Here is a 26,359-nt window from a genome sequence, read left to right as displayed (position 1 = left end):
ATGTTTCTAATATGAAGACATTTCAATTATGCCACTCTGGGCCACCTACCAATTGGCCTCATTATTCTTCTTAGTTTGCTCACAAAGACTCAGCTTTCCCATTCTCCTTAAGAGTGATGAGCTTCTTCAGAAGCACTCCTCTACTTTCTGACACATTTCTCAGCAAAGCAGATGGTAAAGACAAACTTTGGCCTGAGGAGGTCCAGAAATAAGACATCATGGAATACTGCTGCTTAACTTCGGGGCTGAATTTTCAAAGTGCTACTAGCTAAAGCTATAGACAGGCTCAATCAAGTGAGCAGCAGAAACCACCACACCAAGAGGCACAAGAGCCACCAGCTTTCACACCAGCAAAACCACCGATATTCACCAAGGGCAACTCTGTGTGCTAGGCTTTTGGGTGCAATTTTTTTGACCTTTTATATTGGCAGCAGTGAAGCTCATGAAGAAATCAGAAGGGGCACCACAGCATGGCCTTGGCACTAGTGTGTGCCAGTTACCGTTACCCAGTGCCAAATCACCAAGTGCATTCACATCACTTAGCTTCTCCACACAGACACAACATATGAATGATGCAGAAGAGTAATTATCAGAAGCCCAGCTTCACAGGAACATAAGTGAAGAGCTTTATCTTACAGGGAAGGGAAACACTTTTATTAGTAAATGCTTCAAGCTTCAAGTAAGTGAGCCTGCAACTTGAACTTGCAGAAACTGCCTGAGACAGTGTCTTCACTGAGGTCATAATATACACATTTCTCCATTACAGACAAATCAAGAAGTAGACAGTGTACCAAAGCTCAGAAGAAATTCAGTAGTACAGGATATCAAGCTAAAATACTGGCTATTTGCATTATTTAGCAGCCATCTGTGAACACCAAAGTTGCCTAACTTGTGTACTCTATTTCAGCAAATTTGTGATGACTTAATATTATAGTTACTTTGATTTGCTTCCTTGATTGACATTAGCGATTTTGGTACACTCCCTTCACATTTCTAATTAGGACTTTGAAACAAGAACAGACACTGTGCTTCTCTGACATACAACTGGAGAGAGATGTCCCTCAAACACTAGAACACTGAGAGAAAGACTGCTCCCAAAATCTTTCGCAGACTTGACACACAGTTCTGAGCAGCAAGACTCTGACAACAAAATCAGTGTCATATGGATTAAGCTAAGCATACAGTACAGACAACTAGTAAAGCTAATAATCCACGTAATTTCTTATTGAATCCTGTTGATTTAATTTAAAGTGCTCTCTAATCTCAGATATGAATGGTAAGGTTGACAGGAATCATCCTTGCAGGAAGATATGGCCTGAACAATCAACTCCTCTTTACCACACTTCACAGCTACCCAGAGATAAGGCCACCCACTTATACTGCATGCAAGTACAATAACCAGAGTTCTTCCGTACCACCCAGCCTACCTCAATTGCTCCAACAAAGAGCAACTTTACTTCAGCTATAGCAAAAGATGACATAAGGATACCTACTTGTGCTAAGTTTGCAAAGGGCACACGTAAGATAAAAATGCATTTATTTGATTCTTAACAATTATTTCTTTTGGGTGCAAGTTATGTGGCAGGTAGTGAGCCAGAGACATCTCCCAAGCATCCACAAAGTGCACAGCAATTCCTGAGAACATTTTTCTCATTACAGAATCAAGCTGAAAGGAATACCAATCACTGTTAAAGAGGCTCACTTCTGGCCCAAGCTCCTGAACATTGGCAGTTCTGATGATGATTGAAGTCTTGGGGCTGCGATCCAGCAATTGAATAATTGATCTCCGAATGTTCCTCAGCCGCTGAATATACACTTCCACAGGGAAAGTGCTGAAGTGGGACCATATAGTTATGGCTATCACTGTGTTTCTCCCACCCACTATGCCATTCAGTTCATTGGCAATGTAGCGCAGCTCACTGCTAAAGACTGTGGAGAAGCGAATGGGTGGCCCATGACAGCGGAACTTCACTAGGATATTGTGCTTCAGATCCACAGACATGAAAGGCCCCACGTTCTTAGGACTCCCCAGGTTAAATTCCACTAGATCTGAAAACCCAAGAGCAAGCGTTAGTGAAAGATAACAAAAGATATTAACACTATCAAAAAGATGCTAGGACCACAGGGCAAAACCAGCAGTAGATATGGAAATCTGAGTTTAATTCTGAGAACTCTAAAATGAAACAGAAGATGAGTATCATGTGTGTTTCAGCTGCATATTTCAGAGTGGAGTTTCTGGGTGCTGAAATCTGCAAGAAAGCACACTTCAACTTCAAAAGGCTGTTCATGCCTTTCCCAAAATATTTCCTTCTCTCTCTCATAAAAGATATTTTCCAAATAGACTCCTTCAGTCATTTGTTCTCTATAAATCCCAAGTCCATGGAAATCCTCCTGGCAGCTTTAGGACTCCATTAAACTTAAAGATGACTTCATAGAATAGTTAGGGTTGGAAAGGACCTTAAGATCATCTAGTTCCATCCCCCCTGCCATGGGCAGGGACACCTCACACTAAACTGTATCACCCAAGGCTTTGTCCAATCTGGCCTTGAACAACACCAGGGATGGAGCATTCACAAGCCCCCTGGGCAACCCATTCCAGTGCCTCAACACCCTTACAGTAAAGAACTTCTTCCTTATAACCAATCTAAACTTCCCCTGTTCAAGTTTTAACCTGTTACCCCTTGTCCTAGCACTGCAGTCCCTAATGAAGAGTCCCTCCCCAGCATCCTTATAGGCCCCCTTCAGATACTGGAAGGCTGCTATGAGGTCTCCATGCAGCCTTCTCTTCTCCAGGCTGAACAGACACAACTTTCTCAGCCTATCTTCATACGGGAGGTGCTCCAGCCTATTGATCATCCTCGTGGCCCTCCTCTGGACTTGTTCCAACATTTTCATGTCTTTTTTATGTTGAGGACATCAGAACTGCACACAATACTCCAGGTGAGGTCTCGCAAGAGCAGAGTAGAAGGGCAGGATCACTTATTTCGACCTGCTAGTCACACTCCTTTTGATGCAGACCAGGATATGTTTGGCTTTTTGGCCTGTGAGTGCACACTGAAGCTGGCTCATGTTCATTTCTTCATCAACCAACACCCCCAAGTCCTTCTCTGCAGGGTTGCTCTGAATCTCTTCTCTGCCCAACCTGTAGCTGTGCCTGGGATTGCTCCAACCCAGGTGTAGGACCTTGCACTTGGCATGGTTAAACTTCATAAGGCTGGCATCAGCCCACCTCACAAGTGTGTCAGGGTCCCTCTGGATGGCATTCCTTCCCTCCAGCCTATCAACCGAACCACACAGCTTGGTGTCATTGGCAAACTTGCTGAGGGCACACTCAATCCCACTGTCCATGTCACTGACAAAGATGTTGAACAAGACCGGTCCCAACACTGATCCCTGAGGGACACCACTCGTTACTGGTCTCCAGCTGGACATTGAGCCATTGACCACAACTCTTTGTGTGTGGCCATCCAGCCAGTTCTTTATCCACTGAGTGGTCATCCATCAAATTGATGTCTCTCCAATTTAGAGACAAGGATGTCATGTGGGACAGTGTCAAACGCTTTACACAAGTCCAGGTAGATGGCATCAACTGCTCTACCCCGTCCATCAGTTCCGTAGCCTCATCATAGAAGGCCACCAAATTGGTCAGGCAGGATTTCCCCTTAGTGAAGCCATGCTGGCTGTCATCAAGCACCTTGTTGTTTTTCATGTGCCTTAGCATGCCTTCCATGAGAATTTGCTTCAAGATTTTGCCAGGCATGGAGGTGAGACTGACTGGTCTGTAGTTCCCTGGGTCATCCATTCTCCCCCTCTTGAAAATGGGGGTTATATTTCCTTCAGGACCCATGGATGGATTCTATCAGGTCCCATGGACTTGTGCACATTCAGGTTCTTAAGATGGCCTAGAACCAGATCCTCTCCTACAGTGGGCCCAGGGTATCCATTCTTACAGTCCCTGCGTCTACCTTCCAAGGCTTGGGTGGTGTGGTCAGAGCCTCTGCCAGTGAAGACTGGGGAAAAGAAGTCATTAAGAACCTCCGCCTTCTCCAAATCCAGGGTAGGCAGTTCTCCCTATAGCTTCCTGAGGGGGCCTATGTTGTCCCTAGTCTGTCTTTTATTCGCTACGTACCTATAGAATCCCTTCCTGTTATCCTTAACGTCCCTAGCCAAGTTTAATTCTAACTGGGTCTTAGCTTTCCTAACCTGGTCCCTAGTTTTCCAGACAACATCCCTGCATTCTTCCCAGGCTGCCTGTCCTTTCTTCCACCTTTTAGAAGCCTCTTTTTTCCCCTCAAAGTTTCCTCAGCAGCTCCTTATCCATCCAAGGAGGTCTCCTGGCCCTCCTGCTGCACTTCCTTCTAGTTCGGATGCAACACTCCTGAGCTTGTAGCAGGTGATCCTTGAATATCAGCCAAGAGTCTTGGGCCACCCTGCCCTCTAGGGCTATATCCCATGGGACCTTACTAAGCAGGTTCCTGAAGAGGCCAAAGTCTGCTCTCTTGAAGTCCAGGGCAGTGAGCTTCCTGCACGCTCTTCTGTCCTGAGGATCTCAAATTTGACCATCTCGTGATCGCTGCAACCAAGGCTGCCCTGGAGCGTCATATTTCAAACCAGCCCTTCCCTGTTGGTGAGCACAAGGTCAGGCATGGCACCTCTACTTACAGGCATTAAGGAGTCTCAAAGTCTCTATTCCAACACAATTTAACTGCTTTAGGGGTAAGGCGTGAGGAAGGAATATCTAATTGGCTACTGAAATTCTGTTTTTAGGTTAAAATAAGGGAAGCACAAGAAAGGGCTCAAAACCAATCAACAGTAATGGAAGTCATTTTCTACTTCATTCTAATGTCATTCATGTGATGGGATGCTGCAAGGCCTTGCAAAGCAACCTTAAGTGACTTCTGCCATGCCCCCTAGGTGGCCACCTTAACTCACAGCTACCGCAGCAGTCCTTACTGGTGAAGCATGGACAACTTTGCAGACACCTTGTGGCCTCATTTCCAAGGCCTACTTGTTTCCAGTGTCTGCTTTAACATTTGACTAAATGCCTATCTACCAGTACTCCCAGTAACGTTTTGTCTTTCTTCTTCCTTTACATTGTCATCCAGTAATATCAACTTTGTGTTTGAGATGTGAAAAATAAAATTATGCAAAGTTCTTTAAGGACAAAACCAAATGAAGAAAAAAAAAATAATAAATTAACCTGGAACAAATGCTGTCAGATATTCAAACCACTGCCTTATTGTAGAGTCTCCAAACAGGTGGATTACTTTTCCTTGTAAGCACTTGGTTATATCATCTGACTTGTTAAAATGATGGATCCAATGTGTTCTGGACCTCCACTGATCTTCATAATAATAACCAGCAGGTGAAGCCATAGAATCTTCAGCTCTGTCTACACTGCTTGAATCTGGAAGAGAAAAGTTCTTTAAAATTATGTACAGGAAAAACCAGCCTCCGTAACCTTCATGGACATATTGCCAGTGGTGTATAAACATCTTTCCTAGTTTAAAGCAAATGAGTATGATGTATCACACAGATTAAAAAGCTTACAGAATCACAGATTCATAGAACAGCTTGGGTTGGAAGGGACCTTCAAAGCTCACATAGTCTAACCATCCTCCAATGAGCAGGGACATCTTCAACTAGATCATGTTGCCAGGAACCACATCCAGCCTGGATGCATCACAGTTCTGAAGCCTGATGCATCACACTTCTTTAAGCTCCAGTATTTCACCCCTTCTGCAGCAAAACCTGCAGGAAAACCAGGCCGAGTTGGCTGAACTATTACAATTTCACTCAGCTCACTTTACATGGTGTCCCTGATAAAGTACAAAGTAGTGAGTACCTGTCACCTTCCACAATTGGACAGAAACGCTCAAGGGTGAGTGCTTGCAGAGGGTACAGAGCAGCAGGGACCTCCGTGCAGCGGCGCTCTGCTGTCCCCCAGCGGCCATCCTGCCGCCAGCAGCGCGGCCCACCAACCCCAGCGCGACAGCCTGAGACCACTCAAAACACAAACAACCGAACAAAATAAGCCTGTCCATGGAATTACACATACATACACCGACACTCCTGCTCTGACCACGCAGGCTGCAAGAGTGAAGTCTGGATTGTAAGGACTCCAAAGCTTGGAAATGCCAGAATTAAAGCTGTGACCAAGCATTGTTTTATGTGTCCTTTGAATGTATGAATTACAAGTCTCTAATTCCCTAGATTTCCTACTTTCCTCTGCTACCTAGCCCCTTCCCTTTTTACTGCCCACGATAGGTGGCCCCCTGAGGAGTAATGAGACTACCCCAGGGAAGCTCTATTCTGTAGGATGCCTACCAAACTTGCAGATGTCAGGCAATACCTTGCAAGCAAGGGCCAGAGATTAGAGGAAGAGAAGCTGCAATCTCATAGTTACGTCAGCCAAACATTGCCATGGCCAAAATCATGCCAGGGACTGTTGTAACTGTGTAAAAGTACATGCAGAGAAATTCCAAGCATCCTCTGGTAGATGCTTCATTATAACACAGGTATAGCCAAACTCAGTAAAATTAGACCATAAGCATGTTTAAGCACCCATTCCCAACCACCATTTTTGGTCTCACTGTGTGCAATATGATCTGCGTCTTGCATTAGTAGATGTTAACCTCCTTAGTTAACATCTACGTTTTTACAGGGACACCATAAAAAGCAAACTACTATTCTGTTTGTATAACAGAAAAGACTATAATGATGAGTACCACAGGACAAAGCACTAGAAGATTGTATCTCTGGATGTTTCTTTAAATCCGGCAACAGGGACAATGAAGGAAGAGACAAAAACTAGTAATGTTAACTCCTCTAATATGTATAAAACAGGAATCTTACAAAAAAAAAAAGGAAAATACCTTCATACGATCATGTAATTAAAGAATAATTCATCATGTGAATTCACAACTTCAGTTCATTTGCTTCTTAAATTTTGATATAAAAATGATTGCACTTTTTATCTCTTAAATCAATTCTTTGACTATACATAAATATATGAAGATGGTACTAGAAAAACTTTTTGATGCCTCATGCTAAACCTAACACCAGCATTTCAAATCTGTGCACAGTACCATCAGTTTTGTTTCAGAATTCAGAAATTCAGAATCCAGATAGTCTGGATTTTATAGAAGAGAGTAAAAGCTCCAATCTGAACAGTTACAGACCAGGAATAGAAATAAAACTTGTATTTCAGAAAAAAAAAAAAGTTAAAAATATCATATCATCTTTATCTACATTTACCCTTAAACAGAAAGGTATGTGCAAAAGCAAGAACAGCAGAACAATGCATTTATGTGCCATCAAGCCTAACAAAGCCATACATCCACCACCGTTATACCAATGTATTAAGTTTATTTATTCAGAGACCGTTCTTCATAGACAGAATTTCCCCAAAGAATACTGTGCTACTGCTATCAACTCTTTCTAATCCAGCATTACTCCTCAGGAAATGCAGGCAAGCTTTGATCCTGAAAATTCCTGAAAGAAGGGCAATGTAATCAAATTTCAAATTTGCAGCAGTTTCTGTGAGGAAACACACAGGATAAAAAAAAAAGCAGCAAAAAACATCTCATCTAAAGGATGTGAAGAAAGCAAGCAGGGGGAAATGCTGCTGGCCTAATAGCAGCACTCTTTCACTAGTGAAATGCAATTCTAAAAGCAAGAAATGCTGTAGGCTGTTTTCTGTTAAGACATTATTGCCCATGTCATGAACTCTGCCTTTAAAGTCTCCTACAACCTTATGAAAACACGCTTTCAATCAAGAAGCAATTCCCTGTGTATCACACAAAATGAGTCATACAGGCTTTAAGATGTATATGGATATGAATGAGATAACCCTCTAAGTTGAACTTATTACAGACCATCTCTTTGTTCTGTTTTTAGACAGTGTGTAGAACAATTAGATTCTGGTCCACAGCTGCAGATTGTGACATCATGTGGTTAAACAAATGACAGTAATGCTTACATGCAAATTTCCAAAATCTGGTAGTCAAAATACTTAGAGAAAGAAAGTAAGAAATGCCACACAGCTGGGTTTGCTAGAGTAACTTGAGATTTTGGTGAGCAGTTATAGTATGACATTTTATAACCCTGAGTAAGTGCTAGAAAAAATACACTTTTGGAGAGAACAACCTTTTTATTGTCTTTTGCTAAAAATTCCATGTATGTATGAATTTTAGTTAATTTTGTTGTTAGAATCATAGAATAGTTAGTGTTGGAAAGGACCATAAGATCATTTAGTTCCACCCCTCTTGCCATGGGCAAGGACATCTCACACTAAACCATGCCACCCAAGACTACATGCGACCTGGCCTTGAATACCGCCAGTTAGTACTAAACTTGCATTGCAGTTAATGCCCAAAAACCTGTGTCTTCTAAAGACAAATTTAAAAGTTATATTCCATGCTATGAAAACAAGCAAATCAATTATTACCTTATGCCTATTATTCTTTTTATAAATTTAGTTATGCATTACAAACAAGAATCTTACGAAGTTCACTTTACCTGTAAATGCCTTGGGCTTTACTATCACTGAATCAGGTCCACTGGAGAGTATTGGCCTTTTGATATTCACATCACTTGGAAGAAAAAAAAAAAAATTGTGTAAAATTAACAGTAAAATTTGAAGGTAATACTATTTTTTTTTAAATCACTTCAAATAAGTAAATAAGGCTCACTAAGAACTTAAATTTAAATTCAGTCTACTCACTATAGCTGAATTCATTCTGTATTATTTTCCACTATCATTCTGAATCAGAATTCAAAATTTCATAGCACTAGAACACAAATCTTGCAGACACTTTTATTGGCACAAACCTAGATAAAGCTATCAGAGGTCTGCAAGATGCTTTGGGGGATTTACCACAAAGAGGGAATTTCTCAACTTGTGGTACATGTGCCACTGGCAGGAGACAAGACACTAAAAGGGTACACTGCTGCGGCAGCAGCTCCCAGCTCTGCCAGTGCGCTACAGGTGCTTATCACAGAAAAAACTTCTGCTGAGGTACTTACTGCTTTTAGCCCCTGCAATCCCACAGCCTGCTCTGCAGCACACAGTGGAGCTTGTGGCAGTTCAGCACCTGCAGTTCTAGCTATAGCCTAGGCTGGAAGTGGTTTCTCCTTGACCCTGGGGAAGACAGTAGTACCAGCTGATGTTCAGAGATCTCCAGCAGTAACTTTGGTCTTCCAGTAGGACAGCAATTTGCTGAATATAGAAACAAAGCTTATCCCTTTAAGCACCAAGAGACCTCAGAAGTACTTGCTTGTGGACATCAGTGGATTCTGATCGCTTTGTGTTGGACAAATATCACTACTGTACAGCTGTGACAGTTGCAGAGATTTAATACTAAACTATTCTGTCTTTTGTTGCTGTTTAGAAGAGAATCCTTTTTCCAATGTTTTTCTCCATTTAAGAAATAAATAATTTGGAATTTCTATAAGCAGATTCAGTAAAGGATCTCAAAGGGGAATGAAACAAAAAAACAAAACATGCAGGAAAAAAAAAAATCCCACTCCCATTTGGAAACCTAACCAGTCAGTATCAGCCATATGTTGCAGGTGAACTGCCTGAGGCACAGAAAGTCAGAAGACCCACTTACAATCTTAACAAGGAATAGCGAAAAACCATTTCCACTGATATTTATGGTTGACCTCTGGCTTTCAGTTACAAACATGCACACTCTTTCCTAATTAAACTATTGGGAGCTGCTACTCTAAAGCCTTTCCCAATTTAAACCTCAAGTGAACAACCTGCCACAACATTTTCAACATCTTTTTTTGGAGAGCAAGGCGGTAGCCTACAACTACAATTCTGACACTACACAGTAGCTAACTATGTCTAATTTCAGCTAAGGGTATATCCAGAAGCAGTTCTATCACATCTACCCAGGCACTAAGGGATATATTTTTTAAAAAATGTTGAATGCAGAAGAAAAAGATGTCTGTGAAACTAATTAGGTTCAACACTTCCTATAACATGCACAGATCATTTCCACTTTCAAAGGTTTTGCTCAGCAGCTTGTCCTACCAGGTGTTTTCTTCATGACTGTCCTAAAATTCTTCACAAGATTTAAAAGGAACACATTACATTAGATGCAAGATGGCTTTTGCTGAGGGTAAAAGCAATTGTTTTGTGTAAAAATAAGCCTAAAACTTGGACCTTTTTTAGGTAGCTCAGACTTGGCCAAAAAAACACCCCAAAACATCTCAAAGCAGAGATTTGTATTTGTATACTTATTTGTATTGCAAGTGTAGGTGTGCAAACAAAAGAAGGAAACAGTCCCTCAAACCACACCAGATTTAGATAGCATGCTCTTTAATATAGCAGGTGCACCAGGGTTGAATTCAAAGCATAGAGAGAGAACTACGTTCCAAGATTCTTTAGTTTAAGATTACTGTGCTCTTGGCACAGCTGAATGGAGGGAAAGAAACTATTCAACAATTCACATCAAAAACCTGCTCCTGCAGATACACACCTCCTCTAAGGCAATCTGTAATATTTCACCAATGACTGAAAGTTTGTCTTTAAATAAATAATACTTGGCTGATTATACATTAATTCAATAACACACATACCTTTGGAAAAAGAGGCTTTCTTCTCGTGTCAGAAGACCTTTTTGATATCCACCCTTGGCATGGTTGATTCGGCTGGCACAGGGGAGTTTTCGAGGCTTGTAACAGAACCATGGCTCACCCGTGTAGAGATCTGTGAAGTTACAGACTGGGAGACCTCCAGGCAGGCAAATATTACACTCAGTAGTTTCTGAATACCTCCCAGACTTGAATGAGCTTTTGAAATAGACTCTGTCAGGCCTTTCTTCTCGTAAACGCAGGAGGACTTGGATTGCTTCACTCGGATGGACAAGTGATACAGAAACTTTGACCTCCCCTGGCCAAAGCAAGGTAAAGAAGACTTTATAAAGGCCATTGTGGCAATCTACAATCTTTCCTGTTGCTCCAGCTTTCAGCAGAGGAGAATGAATTCGTGCCTGTAGATAGTCGCCACCATATTGCTTAGGTTTTCCTTGGAAATCCTTCATATGAACAAGCACCTCTAACTGATCACCCACCTTGAAGAACCTGCTGGGCTTCACAATCACAAAGTCACTATGTGCGGGATCAGTGCTTTGTACAAAGGCAATTTTGCTGTTAGGCAACTTTGGCCACTGTATTGCAGCAAGCAATGATTCCTGTTCTGCTTGTTCTCTCTTGGACAAAGTCTGCTGCTTATAACCACAATAAGGTTTCCTGGCAGTTTTAGTTGTCTGTGATAGAGAACGCTCAACATTGTTTTCTGTTATCCAATTTGATCCTGAAACTGTGTCATCATCCAGGTGCTGAGGAGGAAAAAGATTACCTGAAACTGTGCTGTTAAATGAAACACTATGAATAACGGATGCTTTGTCACAAAATGATACCAAGAACTGGGCTTTGCTTATAGAGATTCACATGTGACCAAATGAAGCAATTTTAACAGGAGACACAAATCTATTACTTTGACCATGGGCAAAGAAACAGGTGGTCAACCTGTGGTCACCTGGCAAAGAGGCTTTAATATATAAATCTGGTCAAATCTTTTCTGTGGCAGTATTTTGAATACCACTATATTCTGTAAATATCATCAATCTAGAAAAAATTACAAAAGGTTGTCTAATTAAATAGTAAATTGTAACTCATGTTTAATTTTCTTACTGTAGCAATATTATAGTCTTTGAGCACAATGAGTTCTAATAGCTGCCCAATACAATGCAAGGAAATAGGGTTTGAGACATTACAACACGGATGAAGCTAAGGTACCCCCTGCACATGCCTTCCAGATTAGCCTGTTGCATGTAGCAGCTGCAGTCACTTATCTGCTTACATTCACATTGCTTCCTATCTAATTATTTGAAATGTGGAATTCCCTGTGATGTACAGATTGAAAGAAACAGAAGAAGGAATGCTTCAGGGGCAATGAGTTCATGAAGTGGTGGGCAAGTAAAATAGCCTGGGACAACCTAGGACTAAACAGGAAAAAAATATTTATATTTAAGATTTTAAAAATCTATATACAGCTTCCTCTAGAGTCAAATGAAACACAAGCAAAGCATTCCATAATCCACACAAGAGTTTAAAAACTAAAATAGTTAAAACAGGGCTAGACTAAGAGAGATGACTTCTGCCGTGATTTGAGATCAGTGTCCAAAAAAATGTATTTTCATGCAAATGACTGCATAGCACAGTCTAAGACTCCAGAGTAATCTGTGAGATTTCTAATCAATAAATCCAAATTTACACCTCATATATGCACAAAATTACAGTCAGTGAGTACTTAATTATCAGGTGTGTGTTGCAGAGCTTTATTCATACTTGCGTGTCATAGAGAAGCAAATAATTTTTCAAGTAAAGGTTAAAATTATACAACATACCATTCTCATGGCATCAGAAAATATGCCAGTTTAAAATTTCTAGAAAAAAAAAAGATTTCTAAAAAAAACCAAACCATACTATTTTATTTGTTTAAAAAGATCATTGTACATACCAATATCCTAGTGTTTTCTGTTTACTTCCTCCACAACTAGCTGCCCAGTAATGTACTAAAATTCCCAGCATTTACGTTAAAGCCATAACAATAAGTTATAAACCTTTCTTAGTCCATTGAAATATCATTTACATGTACAGACTAGGTAGTTTCCTCCTGCTGCTACATTTTATTTGACTTTGTCAGTATATTAAAGGCATTTGAACAACACAGAGATTCAATACATTTTTTAGAGGAAAAATAAACCTAACAAGCCTAACAGGCTTTGGAAGCCTGTTACATAAGAAGCTGGTTTTGACCAGGTTAAGAGGATGAGTACACTAGGATGCAGGATGGATACACAGAATTTTCTCTGTTTAATATCCATACTAACTATAAAACCTGAAACTGTAAATTGCTACATTTTAACTATGAAATATAAATTGACAGGTATTCACAGATCTGTATTCACAGACATTATTATCATAACAGAAGCTTTTACTTCTCTTTTACATTTCCAACCAGGATGGAATAAACTTTCCCGGAAGGCCATCTGAGGTAATTTGTAATTATTTCTATTTTTCAGCAGAGCAGGCAAAAATGAGAATGTATCACTGCACATTACTTTATTAATTCAGTTAATTTCAGGAAGAGCTAAGAATGAATCTTGGGCACAGTTCTACTTTAAATCTTGCCTACATGCATTCTCAAAATAAGCCAAGTTTCTATTTTTGGAAACCTTTACAACTTCTTCCTTCCACTTGCTCATGCATATACATAACACAAATATTGCCTCATGAAAATATTTTTTAAAGTTTGTTATATTTTTTCTCTGTGTGTCATAAATTCTTGTGTTCATTGTAAGCTCTCAAGAGACAGTTTCTGTATTTCAGTTGGTTATTCAGTGGTTGTTATTTCAGGTCGGGGGAATAAGGAAAAAAATCCTCTCAAATGCAGGAAAGCGATAGCTATATAAGAAGGCCTTAAAACCAGACCTATCATTATATTTTACCATCTATACATTTCTTGAGGATTTTTAACCCAGTCTTTCTGTCAGAGATACAGACAATGTCGTTCATGGCCTTGCTAGCCTTTCTGAAGTCTTTCCAAGGGCATACCTATATCTTTTAGTGGAAAAGGGTGCAAAGAACACCAAGACAACAAACTCATGCATTCAAAAAACAGAGCAGAGAACATAGTTCCATGTCTCTAAAACAATTTTCCTACACAGTCTTCTTAGCAAAGCACAAGGCCAAAGCTCTTCATTTGTATTTAGCCACTGTTCTAGACAAGCACTGTCACTTCAAGTCCAGCATCTGAGGTTATGACCCACTAAGCAGAATAGATCATACCACAAATATTTCCTCAGTCACTCTTCAAGGGGAAGAGAAAACCAAAAAATCTCTATGAAGGTAAAACTACAGCTGATTCAACATCTTGAAGGACCATTCTTTCTCTAACCTCCATGTTCATCTTTACACCCCTCTCCCAAGCACAAAAAAGGACCATGCATTATTGCAGAATGCAATAATACAGCTTACATGTTACAGTAAGATACACCATGTACACTATTCACAGGAGAAACTACTATAATTATAGAGATTCAAGATTCCTTTTCCCAGTTAAGGCAGGGAAAGCTTCAGAGTCAATATACCAGAGATCCTCAACTAGAATAGAAAAGCTTTCTAAACCACCTTCCGTTTTTAAGTGCTTCCCAGGCTCATCTCCACACAAGTGCTCATGTTCTCCTACCCATGTGGATACACACGGCTTGCCTAGAGGCAGATTAATAGCTTAGTCTGTCCTCACTCCATTACCTATCTGCTCTTTCACTGATATTTCCAAATCTCTCTGGCTCTTGTAAGTTAAGAAGTCATACTGAGCCCTGTGGAGACAGTGTTCTCACGGGAGAATGGATAATTGGTACATAAACTCCGAATAATCCTGAAAGATACAGCAAGGCCGTGAGAGGCCAAGGAAGCTTAAGCAAGCAAGATAAGAAGAAGCTAGAATTCACTGAGGTAATGAGAACTGTGGACTGTTGGCAAGCTTTTGAGGTCAAGTTCCCACACCTGTGCTTAACCAATTATATGCTAGTTGCAAAGGGTCTTCAAGACATGTATCCAATCATAATATGCCAAATTACTGTAAGTGCATGTAAGAAATAGTATTTAAGGGGTTAAGGCTTTGTAATAAACGGCTTTTGTCTAATCATATTGATCTCTGACTGAGTCCATGTATTTTCTGCGGCAAATGGCGCCTGAACACGGACCCCCCATATTTTTCATATTGAAACTGAAGGAACTAAAGCGCGTGGCACCGAAGAAAGTGGAAAACGCGGAGCCGCAGGGACGTCGGCTGGGTTCGATCCGGCAGGACCAGGATCGGGAGGTAGTCGCCTCGGAATGGAGCCTAGTGAGCCCGGAAGACACTGCGCAGTGGAAATAAGGTAACAGCCGACGGGGTCTGGAAGAGGGTTAGGATGGGGAATCAATTAAGTAAAGAAAAAATGGTCATCCTTAAGCTCTTCCAGCATATCCTCTCAGTAAGAGGGATAGAATATGACGATAATCTGTTAAAAAGATTGTTGCTCTGGAGTAAAGAAAAAGAGCTGATCAAGGGGGTTAATGAAGCTTTTGATCTCGGGACTTGGAAAAAAATTGGGGCATGCCTGTGGGATCAAGTTACTTGTGGGTTTAAGGAGGCTGCCCCCTGGTTACTACTAAAAGGGACTCTAGCCGCAATGAAGGCTGAGAAACAAGCGGCAAAATCCGTTTTTACAGCTCTCTCTGACTTGCCTTCACAACAGCAGGACTTGGCACCTACATTAGATTCAGCACCCGGTGCTACAGCCATGGTAGTGTCGTCTGTTTCTGGCATAAAACATTCTGGTCAAAAACCGGCACACAGTACAGTATGAAAGTCTGAGGACCCTGCGCCTTTCCCCTATCCTGTGTCGACAATGCCTTTACCAGCAGTAGCTCCAGCTGATACTCAGGAGCCAGTAGCGCTACTGAGCAACTGAAACAAACTGATGTTAACCCTTTTCATGCTGCTACTGCCCCTAAACTTAATCTCCAAGAATTTTTGCCGGGGTGGGAGTCTCCTAAGGAGGAGAGTGTAACTCCGAATAAATACCCACCTCCACCACATAAACCACCGCTTGCATCGCTCCCACTGGAGCTGCAAAATGAGTGGAACTGGGGGCAACGGACAAAATCCTTAGATAAGCAATTGCAGGACTTGAGGGACCGTCTGGACAAGTTGGGGGAGGAGAGGGAGCAAGCTCCAGAAAAAACGGGAAAAAACAGATAAGATCAGTCCGTGTGATGTGCCATTACCACGGACTCCTACATCTAATAAAGCCAATCCAAGTGCCATGAGATGGCGAGGCTGCATTCAGGATGCAATCATAGGCAGTACTATTTTACCGATAGATGTTCCCGCTGCATTCCCTGTTATTATAAATTCTCAGGGACAGTCTGTCTGGACTCCTATGGACTGGAAAGCTATGAAAGAAATTAAGGGAGCAATTACTCAGTATGGGTTGTCTTCCTCATATACACAGCAAATGTTATCTGCTTTCTTTTCCAGTAGTGTTACTCCAAATGATTGTCTCAGAGTGGCTGCAATTTTATTAACTCCTTCACAGCTCCTACATTTTAAAAGTGGGTTTGAGGAGCTCGCTGCAAGGGCTGCAGATGAGAATTTAGAGTGTAATCCTCATCACCCTTTGCACGGTGTTTCATCTGAAATGTTATTGGGAAAGGGACAATTTCACCCTGATGGAGTACAAGCTTGTATGAAAACTGAAGTTTTACAGCAAGCACAGCAGTTGGCTTTAGCTGCTCTGAAAGCTGTGCCGGAAGCGGGAAAACCTAATCCTTCATATACATCAGTAAAGCAGGGACCTACTGAGCCATATATGCAATTTATTGACAGAGGCTATTGAAAAGAATATTGATCTGGCGTCTAATGCGAAAGAATCCATGCGTATGTCTCTGGCTATGGAAAATGGTAACCCAGCTTGTAAGCGTATTTTGCAGGTTTTGCCAAAATCTGCTGGTCTTCAGGAAATGATGGATGCATGTTCTAAAGTGGGCACAGCAGAGGAAAAGGCTGGATACATGGCTACTGCCTTCGCTGCTGCTGTTAAACCCCTTCTACAACAAGGTCAGGGTATCGTGGAGGTACTAAAGGACAAACTATTATTGAACGAACACATCAAACTTTGAAACAACTGTTGGAAAAACAAAAAATGGGGGAAGAAGGACTTACACCGGTAGCAAGGATACAGAAAGCTGTATATGTTATGAATTTTCTGCGATTGACAGAGACTTTAATGACCCCCCTGCCATAATACATGGTCAGGCATTAGGTTCAGGTTATATGACTAAAACTCAGGGTATTCGGGTCCAGTATAAGGACTTGGAAACCGGCATTTGGAAAGGTCCTGCAGAAGTAAAACTAACTGGTTGAGGTTATATGTGTATAATTACAGATTCTGGTCTGTGGTGGGTGCCAGCACAATGGGTGAAACCCTGGAAAGAACCAGCACCACCCTGGGACAACCCCCCTTGTCAGTGACTGAATTAATTGAAATGTCAGCTTAGGACTTCCGTTTTATGGATGTTTTTCAGTCCTTCTTATAGTGAAGACAGCAAACAATTTCATGTTAAGGTAAAAAAAAAAAAAAAAGAAAAAAAAAAGAAAAAAACAAAACAAAACAAACAAAAAAACAAACAAACCAAAACAAACCATCCACCACCCCACACCCACCCACCCACCCGAACCTACAGCGAGACAAACATGGGATACAGGGGTATTGTGTGTGTTTTCGGTGGTGGGAAGGTCTTATGAGGGGTGTTGGGCATACTGTGACTCATTTAATACAGTCTCTCTGTGATACTTATGAACTAGAAGTTGGTAAAAATAAGTATGTCCAGGTTTCTATCAACCTTTGGAGACCTTTACAGATATTGCTGGCCACTTCTTTCAGCACAGGCTGGCCACCTGTGTTGGAATGAGTGTGCATTTTGGTCAGTATAAAAGCCCAAGCCTCATGCACTGTGGGGGAGGCAGAGCCTCTGCGGGGACGCCCGCTAAGAATGAGCCTGCCACCTCGCACTGCAATGATGCTTCTCGGAGCTGGTTTGCTATTAGTCTCCACAGGGTTCTTATGCCACATTCTGTACGTGGAACTGTAGTGGGAGTAATGATTGTCTGGATTTTGTGCTTCAAATACTGTAGTTGTGTGGTGTGTGCTTGTGGGATCCCACACGTGTGTGTGTATTGAGGGCAATCGGTGTTTTTTGTATTGTTGGGCTCATGTAAAAGTTTTTAACGGGTAGCTTTTAACATTTCGGGCATGAAAGAGTTAATGTAAAAGTGCAGCTGCCGGCAGGTATTTATAGTTGCTGCTGAAGCAGGCAGGCGGCTGTAGCTGCTGCTGAGCAGGCCGGCTTTTGCAGGGATTAAAAAAAATAAGGAGAAAAGAGCAATGATGCAGCAAACTTCTCGACAGTTAACAACGTGCAGTTTAACTGTCTGCTTCTCAAGAACTGATAACTTGAGGGAGGGGGTATATTTGTGTCTTCCTGCCTACAGGCCCATGGCGACTGCCTGCAAAGTTTGTCAAGCCTTGCCATGAGCTGGACAGACGAATGGAAAAACCTGATGCCTCAGCTACAGGAACTGATTGTGAATACCCCAAGCAGAATGAGATAGAGGAAGAGAAAAACAAATGACTGCAAAACATCACTTGGGGGCAACTGAAAAGTAACATCCTAAATACGTGTGCCTGCAAAGTAACTATTATTAGAGGTTGTGATTTTGTGTATAAAACCACCTGTATTTACTAGCTAGTTGCTAATAAGAAACTATGCCTTGTATTGTACAGATTCGTCACCTGTAAAAGAAATGTTAGCATATGGAAATTTGCAGTAGCTGCTAGAAAATGCTAAGGCAAAAGATAGAAAGATTTTAATACAATGGTAGTGTTATAAAGCAGGTGATGGAACAAATTAAGAGGGGGGGAGAATTCCACTGGTAAGAAATTTCTTCCACTAGTCCCTCGCTGCCATCAGCATCTTCAACTGCTGCTGCACCCTGTAATAGTTACTCTGCTAATGTAAATTTGTGTGTGCCTTGCTGTAGTAGCGACTTGTTACTGGATGAAGCAGGTGAAACTCTGCATTGACAACAAGGCGCAAGGACTGAGGCTGACAAAATGCCTGCTACTACAGCCAAGGGCAAGACTGGGTTGGCCTCTGTGTTTGCCACCAAGAAGAACCTTTAGCTCCGCTGTTGGCTGCAACCCAGCAGGCATGGAGCGGTGGGGACACAAGCCATGCCAGACCTTGATGTGAGGGATGGCCTCCCCTGTTGTCAGGGAACCATACAGGAGAAAAAAGGGGCAGGCCCAGCAGCCTGTAGTTGGCATATGCTGGAGATGTGATCTAGCCCAAATCCCCTGCTCAAGTAGAGTCACCCAAAACGTATATAAAACAAAAAGGGGGAGATGTGGAGACAGTGTTCTCACGGGAGAATGGATAATTGGTACATAAACTCCGAATAATCCTGAAAGATACAGCAAGGCCGTGAGAGGCCCAAGGAAGCTTAAGCAAGCAAGATAAGAAGAAGCTAGAATTCACTGAGGTAATGAGAACTGTGGACTGTTGGCAAGCTTTCGAGGTCAAGTTCCCACACCTGTGCTTAACCAATTATATGCTAGTTGCAAAGGGTCTTCAAGACATGTATCCAATCATAATATGCCAAATCACTGGAAGTGCATGTAAGAAATAGTATTTAAGGGGTTAAGGCTTTGTAATAAACGGCTTTTGTCTGATCATATTGATCTCCGAGTCCATGTATTTTCTGCGGCAGAGCCCATGCAGAACTGCAAGCTCTCTACTCCAACAAAATAAAATTCCTTTAAGTAGGGCGGACGAAGAGCACTTCCTCAAGATTTCCCAAAAGCCCTCTTCTTTTATGACATAGATCCTTTCGGTTTTTAATACAGTCTCCAAATTGAATAACATTTGCCCTGTTTTGCTTATTTCCATATATACTCCAGTTATGGTGTCTTGATTTTTAGTGAAATTCAAAAGAATTTGTTTGTTGTGCTTGCTTGACAGTTTTCCATTTGTTCCTTTGTAATTTTTTGTTTGGTTTTTTTTTTGTACTTTTTTTATTTGCTGCATTTTGAAGTTAACCAGAAAACAAATACAACCACAAAGTGATTTCATGGATTTATGCCAAGTAACACAGGCAGAACAGAATGGACTACATGGCAATTAAGCATAAATAAATCCCATAAGCTGTTCCTGGTGCAGAAAAGATGTCATAAAAAAGAGGGGAAAAATAGATGTATTTTCAGGAGAACTAATAAATGTTTCAGGTCAATTACTCAACTTTTAGCATTCTCACTTCCAACTAAGCAAAAATGAGATATAACATATAGACCCACCCAGGCAATTATGCTCTTAAATATATTCTAGAAGGGTCACAGGGTACTTGGTTAGACCCATAATTGTACACTTGTCCTCAGTTAAATGTGATTATGTTGGTGGCTGATAAAAAATTAAATATTTCAATTGCTAAAAAGGTAGAACTCCATCTTAAAGCCAGTATCTTCTACCAGCTGTAACCCTTAGCATGGTCTGGTACATTTAGAACAATTGCTGTAAACCGGCATGTCACCAATATTAGAGCAGAAAAAGCCACAAGAGAGCCCCACATGACAGGCATCCCGGAAGGAGAAGTACCAGTTTGCCCAATAGACAGGCTGAGTTTATGCAGCAGACAAATAATGAAACTGAACAAATAGCAATTACTGAAAAGTCAGTCATCTTACTGTCTAATTTTACACTCCAGGTACTTTATATTTGTTGCCTACAGAAGGCATGAGATCAGTTCACTGTCTTTACTGTCTCAAAGCACTGAGTGGGTGCCAAGTCACTCTAAATGTCAAAGCAAATCCTAAAGCCATCACCAGACAATGTTCCAGCAATAATGCAAATAAGATGATGCAGTTACCTTCTGTAGGCACCTGCAATTTAGCAGGAAGAATAAAAAATTTTGTTACATAGTTATCACACAAGAAACTGCCTCTCTCCCCATATGCTCTCTTTAATAAGTGCTCTTAAATAAAAATGCTCACAACCAGCCCTGAAGTGGTTCTGTCACTCTAAAGGCAATTGGTACAACTATACAAACTCTCCTGTATCATACAGGTATGATGTTGCTCCTCAGCAACAAACCTGATACTTCGTGGAAAATTAAACTGTTGAACATTTTATCCGTCTAGCTGTGTTTGCAAAAAAACCCCACCCAAAACATTTCTTCTGGTACTATAACGCAGTGGTCAGCCGTGGACCTCATGGGAGGAGTTACTCCATACTAAAAACTGAATTAAACAGTAAGCAGGCTAGCAGATGTTTTGTGGACAGCTTGTTGGTTTGTTTTTTTGTGTTTTTTTTTAAATACAAGGTAAGAAAAGTAAAATTCTGACATGGGTAGGACTGTTGAGAGAGTATCATTAGTAGCTTAAGAATTCAAGAGTGAAGATTACAACAAGAAAAAGTGTAAAATCCTAAAGAGAAAAAACGAGGCTAGCTGGGAGCTACCTGATAAGTGCCTTTAGCTCAGCCAGCTAGATTAGATGATTTGGGGATGAGAAGCATGTTTGATGCATTTACAAATACATTTTCAACAATATGCCCTCCTTCCAGAGCCTGAACAGATTCAGCTACAGATATTCTGTGAAAACATTCTAAACCGGAAAAGGCTTTGATCCCTATGCTGAAAAGAATCAGCACAGACAGCTATACTAGACTGCCTGGAAAGCTGTGCCAAAGACACAGACAAATACCAGAGTGGATCCATTCAGAAAAGTCACGACAACAAAAGGGGTTAGAGTTGCACGTTACACCAAAAAGATTTACCTGTAACACAATTCTTAACTAAGTTTGGAATGTGAGATGTGTAAAGATCAAAGCCATGTGGATACTTATCATGACTAGTGGGTGAACACCCATACTGCATATTTAATTTCACTCTCAAAGCTCTGCAACAGCCCTTTTCCTAAGAAATGTAAGGTTTTTTTTTTTAAAAAAAAAATAGTCTAAGATGCAAAAATACCAACAATGTTCTGCATGTAATATCCTGGAGGTGAGGGTGGGGGAGAATAAGACCAAAAAACACAGAAAGAGATAACAAAAGAAAATCTACCTTCTGTGTTACACAAAAATAATCATGCTAACTCAAAAGAAAAGTCCATCAAACACAGTATTTTGATTTCCAGTAGTTTCCAACAGCAGATATGTGAGAAAAGAATACAGGCCAAACATGCTGTCATATTTCTTCCTGTTTCTGCCACTTACAGATGTCTTAAAAACTAGAGTTGACATCTTTAAGATCCACTAATGATTTTATCTTCTGTGAATTCATGCAGGTTTTTTAATATATGCATTTAGCAGCTACAGTCTTACTGCAAGGATTTCTGCAGCTTTGATGCAATCCATAAAAAAAAACCCACCCCTGCTTCATTTGAATTCAGCATCTGCATTTTTTTATTTAATGCCTTCACTAGTACTGGAATACGAAACAAACATTCATTCTTTAGTTATTGATCCTGAGTCAGTTGTGATTTTTGACTACTCTGACATTTTCCTTGCCCTTATCTTTACCTCTTCCAATTCAGCTTTATCTTTTTGGGGGTTGAGAGGAGATTTTATAGCCCCTCATTTGGATCATTTCATTTGGGCATCACTAGCCAGGAAAAAAACAAAAAAAACCCAAAAAAAAACACCTTGGCATAAAAAAAATAAAAACAAACCAACCACAACCAAAACATAAAGCAATTATTGATTGGCTAACACACATAACAGATAGCTATAATTTAACAAGGTGTCAGGCTGAGCATTATTATGCTCACCCACCAAATGCTGCACTGAATAGTCTGGCCAAGCAGGCAGCCAATGGGCAGGGTCAGCCTTCAAGGTTCCCTAGAACAGAGTCTTGGTGATTTAGTCTGTCCTGACTTTAGTCTAGGGTTACTCATTATGGAGTTTGAAAGTACCACTGCACTGAAGGGGTAAGTAAAATAAGTAAACATGCAAGTCAAACACAGCAAAGGGAAAAAGAAAAAGGCAAAGAGAAGTTGCATCAGCATAAACTGAAAATCAACTAGCTAGCTAACAGCTCTGCAGAAAAAGACCTAGGGATTCCAGTGGACAGCAAACTGATCATGTGTCAACAGCATAGTATTGTAGCAGTGAATTAACAAAAGCATAACTAGATGATCAAGCAAAGTTATAATTTCCCTCAACTTGGCCTTGACGAAGCTATACCTAGGATACAGTTTTTGGACACCCCTATACCACAGTCAAACTGGTGAGCCTGGCTAAGAAGCCCCGAGATGATTAGGGAACTGGAGTACATGACAGAAAGGGAACCAGACTTTTTTGTTTGGTTTGTTTTAAAGTCTGGAGAAGACCAAGAGGTGATCTAACTGCAGTGTTTCACTACCTAAAGGGAAGTTACAGAGGAACTGGGATCAGACACACTAAAAGGACAAGAGACAACTTTCACCTGCACGTAAGAGAAGCATTATCCACCATGAGAAAGGTGCAGCACTGCAACAGGCTGCCTAGGCAGGTTGTGAAACCTGACCACCCTTGAAGACTGTCAAACACAACTCAGCAATACCCTGCTCAATCCAAGCTAACTAATCGAATTAGCCCTTTGAGAGGGTTGTTGGATTAAATAAGTCCAGATACCACTTGGGATCACAGGAAGTGATATCTAAATGCCATCAGTCACAACTCTGACCTTATACTCAGAGGAATAATGTTGCTCAAGCCCTCTTGGAGGGTAAACAGGCTCCACTTACCTCTAACTGAAAAAAATTGTGGACCAGCACCACAATAGCCAGTACTGCCATAAGCAGGCAGAAGATCTGCAATCTGAACGAGTCACGCCACATTGTCCACTCATGCCTCTCCCTCCCATGTTAGGTGCTGCCATGACTTCCATTCACAGCAAACATGAATGTCATTTCGTCTCAGTAGTGCACAAGAGAATGCAGGTGACTTCTGCTTCATTCCTGCAAATGCATTTACAAAAATTATATTAAGCCCCAAAATATTAATAGAAGTTTGACACTGAAAGCATATAAATAGCAGAACTGTGCACAGCAACAATGGATATAATAAAACTGTTAAGACAGATTTTTGTGGCATTATTCTGAACAGTACTGTCTGGAGCGAAGAGGTAGCTGGTCTCTTCTCCCAGGTAACAGGAGAAGAGGTAATGGCCTCAAGCTGCATCAGGGGAGGTTTAGACTGGATATTAGGAAGTATTTCTTCACCAAAAGGGTGACCAGGAGTTGGAAAATCTTCCCAGGGAAGTGGTGGAATCCCCATCCCTGGAAGTGTTCAAAAACAATATAGAAGAGGCCCCTAGTGACATGGTTTAGTGGTGGTACTGGCAATACTGGGGTAACAGCTGGACTTGATGAACTTAAAGGTCTTTTCCAACCTAGTTGATTCTGTGATTATGTTACTTAATTCTCTTGGGCATGTCAAGGCAAAAACCTCATAAAGCCAGTTTCACCAAAAAAGCAAAAGAAGAGTGCAAGATTTCTTTCTGGCAACCAAAAAACCTAAAGAAACAACAACCACCCTGTTTACCTGTTAGGCCACACAACCACCATCAGCCATCACAAGACCAAGACTTGTGGGTTTGGACCATTTACCTGACTAGAGGTTCCAATAAGTTGTTCTTAAAGATTAAGGTCTGAAGCAAGTCTGGATAGACAAAAGATATTTTTCACCTATTAGTTAAACAAGAGTATTGGAGTTGAATGCATTAAAACTCAAAAATTTCTATAATATTAAACTACACCCTCCCTGTTGGTTGGTTTGGTTTGTTGATTTGTTTGGGTTTTTTTTAGTCATCCCTTCTACATCATGTACTTCAATGTAGCTCTAATGGTAAAAAAGTAAACTTCTGTGAAAAACTCAAGGTGCTGGGGTTTGTTTCTTTTGTTTGTATTTTTTTTTAATGCAATATAATAGTAGTCATACTTTCAATGAAATTTAACTTTCATGAAATATATTCCTTGAGGCTGCCCAGTAGCTATCTATTATAAAATCACAGACTTAACTGCTGAAAAGGAGTTCTTGCAGCTTATTACTTGTTCAGTTTGACTCAGATCTTCCTTCTTTTCTAGAAAAGACAATTCTGAGGCAGTCATTTTACAAGCAAAAAGGATGCTGTTCTTGCAGAAGAAAAAGCTCTAAACTTGGAAACAGACAACAGATGGCAAGAAGAAACAGTCAAAAGATATCAATCACTTCAAACCTAATATTAACAAAGCAGTGTTACTCATACAACCATCCACCAAGTGTAACAACATAGAATCACAAAATGATTAGGGTTGGAAAGGACCTTAAGATCATTGAGTATAAACAAATTATTAAATATTTTTTATAATTTTCTATAAGTAGTATAACCAAAAAGTTATACTATTTATTAAGACTATATGAAGAAAGTTGTGTAAAATTAAATTAAAAGTAATCATAGAATCATAGAGTGGTTAGGGTTGGAAAGGACCTTAAGATCATCAAGTTCCAACCCCTCTGCCATGGGCAGGGACACCTCACCAGGGCTCTGTCCAACCTGGCCTTGAAGTAATGATACATTAAATATCAAAATGTAATGATACATGTATCATCAATGTAATGATACATTAAATATCAAAATTAGCTAACAAAATCATTCATTATTTAATGAATTTGAATGAAAGATAGAAAACTGAAATATATTACTGGTATAACAAGGACGGTCTCAAAATAGATCCCACATCAAATTGCTTTACAGGGATTATAGGGATTATAATTTCAAATACTTTGCTGAGAATTAGAGATTGTATTTCTGACTGATGAACAAGTTTTGAAAAAGCAAGACATCCATTAAAGTAAAAGCATCAAACTGATAAAATGCAACAAACTTTCATTGTAGAAACAGCTCTGTGCTAATATAAAGTATTAAATTTGTATAAAATACCAACTCAGGTTTTAAATCATAACTGCTAATGAATATAGCTAAATACATTAAAATCATAATTTAAGGATATAGATGACCATCTGAGGAACAGAAGCAAATACACTAGAGAAAAATTAGATTTCCAATTTGCTGAGAATTATCTGAATATCACTGAAAAGCACAAGACACTGAAAATCAATGGAATGCAATTTCACAGACCTAAATGGGCCACAGAAACTAATACCACGTATTTTTGTTCAAAAGTTCTTGCTCAAAAATTTCTGTATTTCTGTAAACATCACATGTTTTAAAATATTCAAATGTACAGGTTTAGAGCTTTCTTTATACTAAAGGCCTTAACATACTTCCAGTTTCATCATCCCTGAATTATTGATCTAGTTCATTTTTCACATAATGGAAGCATGCAAGTACACCAAAAAAGCCTTAGATTCTTACCCTATTCTTGGAGATCCTCTGAAGCTATCCACAAAAAAAGGTCAAAAATAACCTTGGAAACAATACTGGGGGAAAATCATACATAGATATATAAATATATATATGCACACACACAAATATTTAATGAAATCACACATATTGATGGTTTACTTGCAGTAACAAAATATAACATAACAGTTAAGACTCCTTAATCATAAAATTAGTTTTATTTCTGTGCTAACCTGGTGGTGGGGTGGATGGGGTGTTAAGTATTTTAATTTCTTTTAAATTCAGTCCTATACCTTTGAGTTTTCTTCTATTAATTACTAAGCATTACCCCTCTCAGCTATGTTCTGTTAT

The 26,359-nt window shown here is 40.3% G+C and overlaps 1 protein-coding gene across 2 annotated transcripts; it reads right to left on the bottom strand.

The window, feature by feature from the left end:
* Positions 1-385: 385 nt before the first annotated feature.
* NXPE3 (neurexophilin and PC-esterase domain family member 3) lies at positions 386-26,101 on the bottom strand. 2 transcript variants are annotated; one of them, XM_057413023.1, is made up of 6 exons: positions 26,021-26,101; positions 23,409-23,621; positions 10,591-11,351; positions 8,521-8,594; positions 5,201-5,407; positions 386-2,049 (listed from the first exon to the last, which is right to left on the bottom strand). In XM_057413023.1, the coding sequence occupies exons 2-6, from the start codon at positions 23,499-23,501 to the stop codon at positions 1,499-1,501; spliced, it is 1,686 nt and encodes a 561-aa protein (XP_057269006.1). In that variant the 5' UTR covers positions 23,502-23,621; positions 26,021-26,101; the 3' UTR covers positions 386-1,498. The 2 variants fall into 2 exon arrangements, with proteins under 2 accessions (XP_057269006.1, XP_057269005.1); XM_057413022.1 differs by lacking the exon at positions 26,021-26,101 and adding an exon at positions 24,684-24,768.
* Positions 26,102-26,359: the final 258 nt, after the last annotated feature.

This window comes from Pezoporus wallicus, unplaced genomic scaffold, assembly GCF_028554395.1.
Source record: "Pezoporus wallicus isolate ANWC-B61680 ecotype Strahan unplaced genomic scaffold, APGP_CSIRO_Pwel_v1 contig_6484, whole genome shotgun sequence".
Classification (NCBI taxonomy): Eukaryota; Metazoa; Chordata; class Aves; order Psittaciformes; family Psittacidae; genus Pezoporus; species Pezoporus wallicus.
This window is presented reverse-complemented; position numbering and strand designations above follow the sequence as displayed.

Excerpts from the sequence above, each read along its gene's own strand:
- NXPE3 (XM_057413023.1), bottom strand. The coding sequence starts at position 23,501 with ATGTGGCGTGACTCGTTCAGATTGCAGATCTTCTGCCTGCTTATGGCA. Across the intron at positions 11,352-23,408 it reads ACAATTTTTTTCAGTTAGAG|CACCTGGATGATGACACAGT; the intron begins GTAAGTGGAGCC and ends TTTCCTCCTCAG. Across the intron at positions 8,595-10,590 it reads GAAAGCCTCTTTTTCCAAAG|TGATGTGAATATCAAAAGGC; the intron begins GTATGTGTGTTA and ends TTTTCTTCCAAG.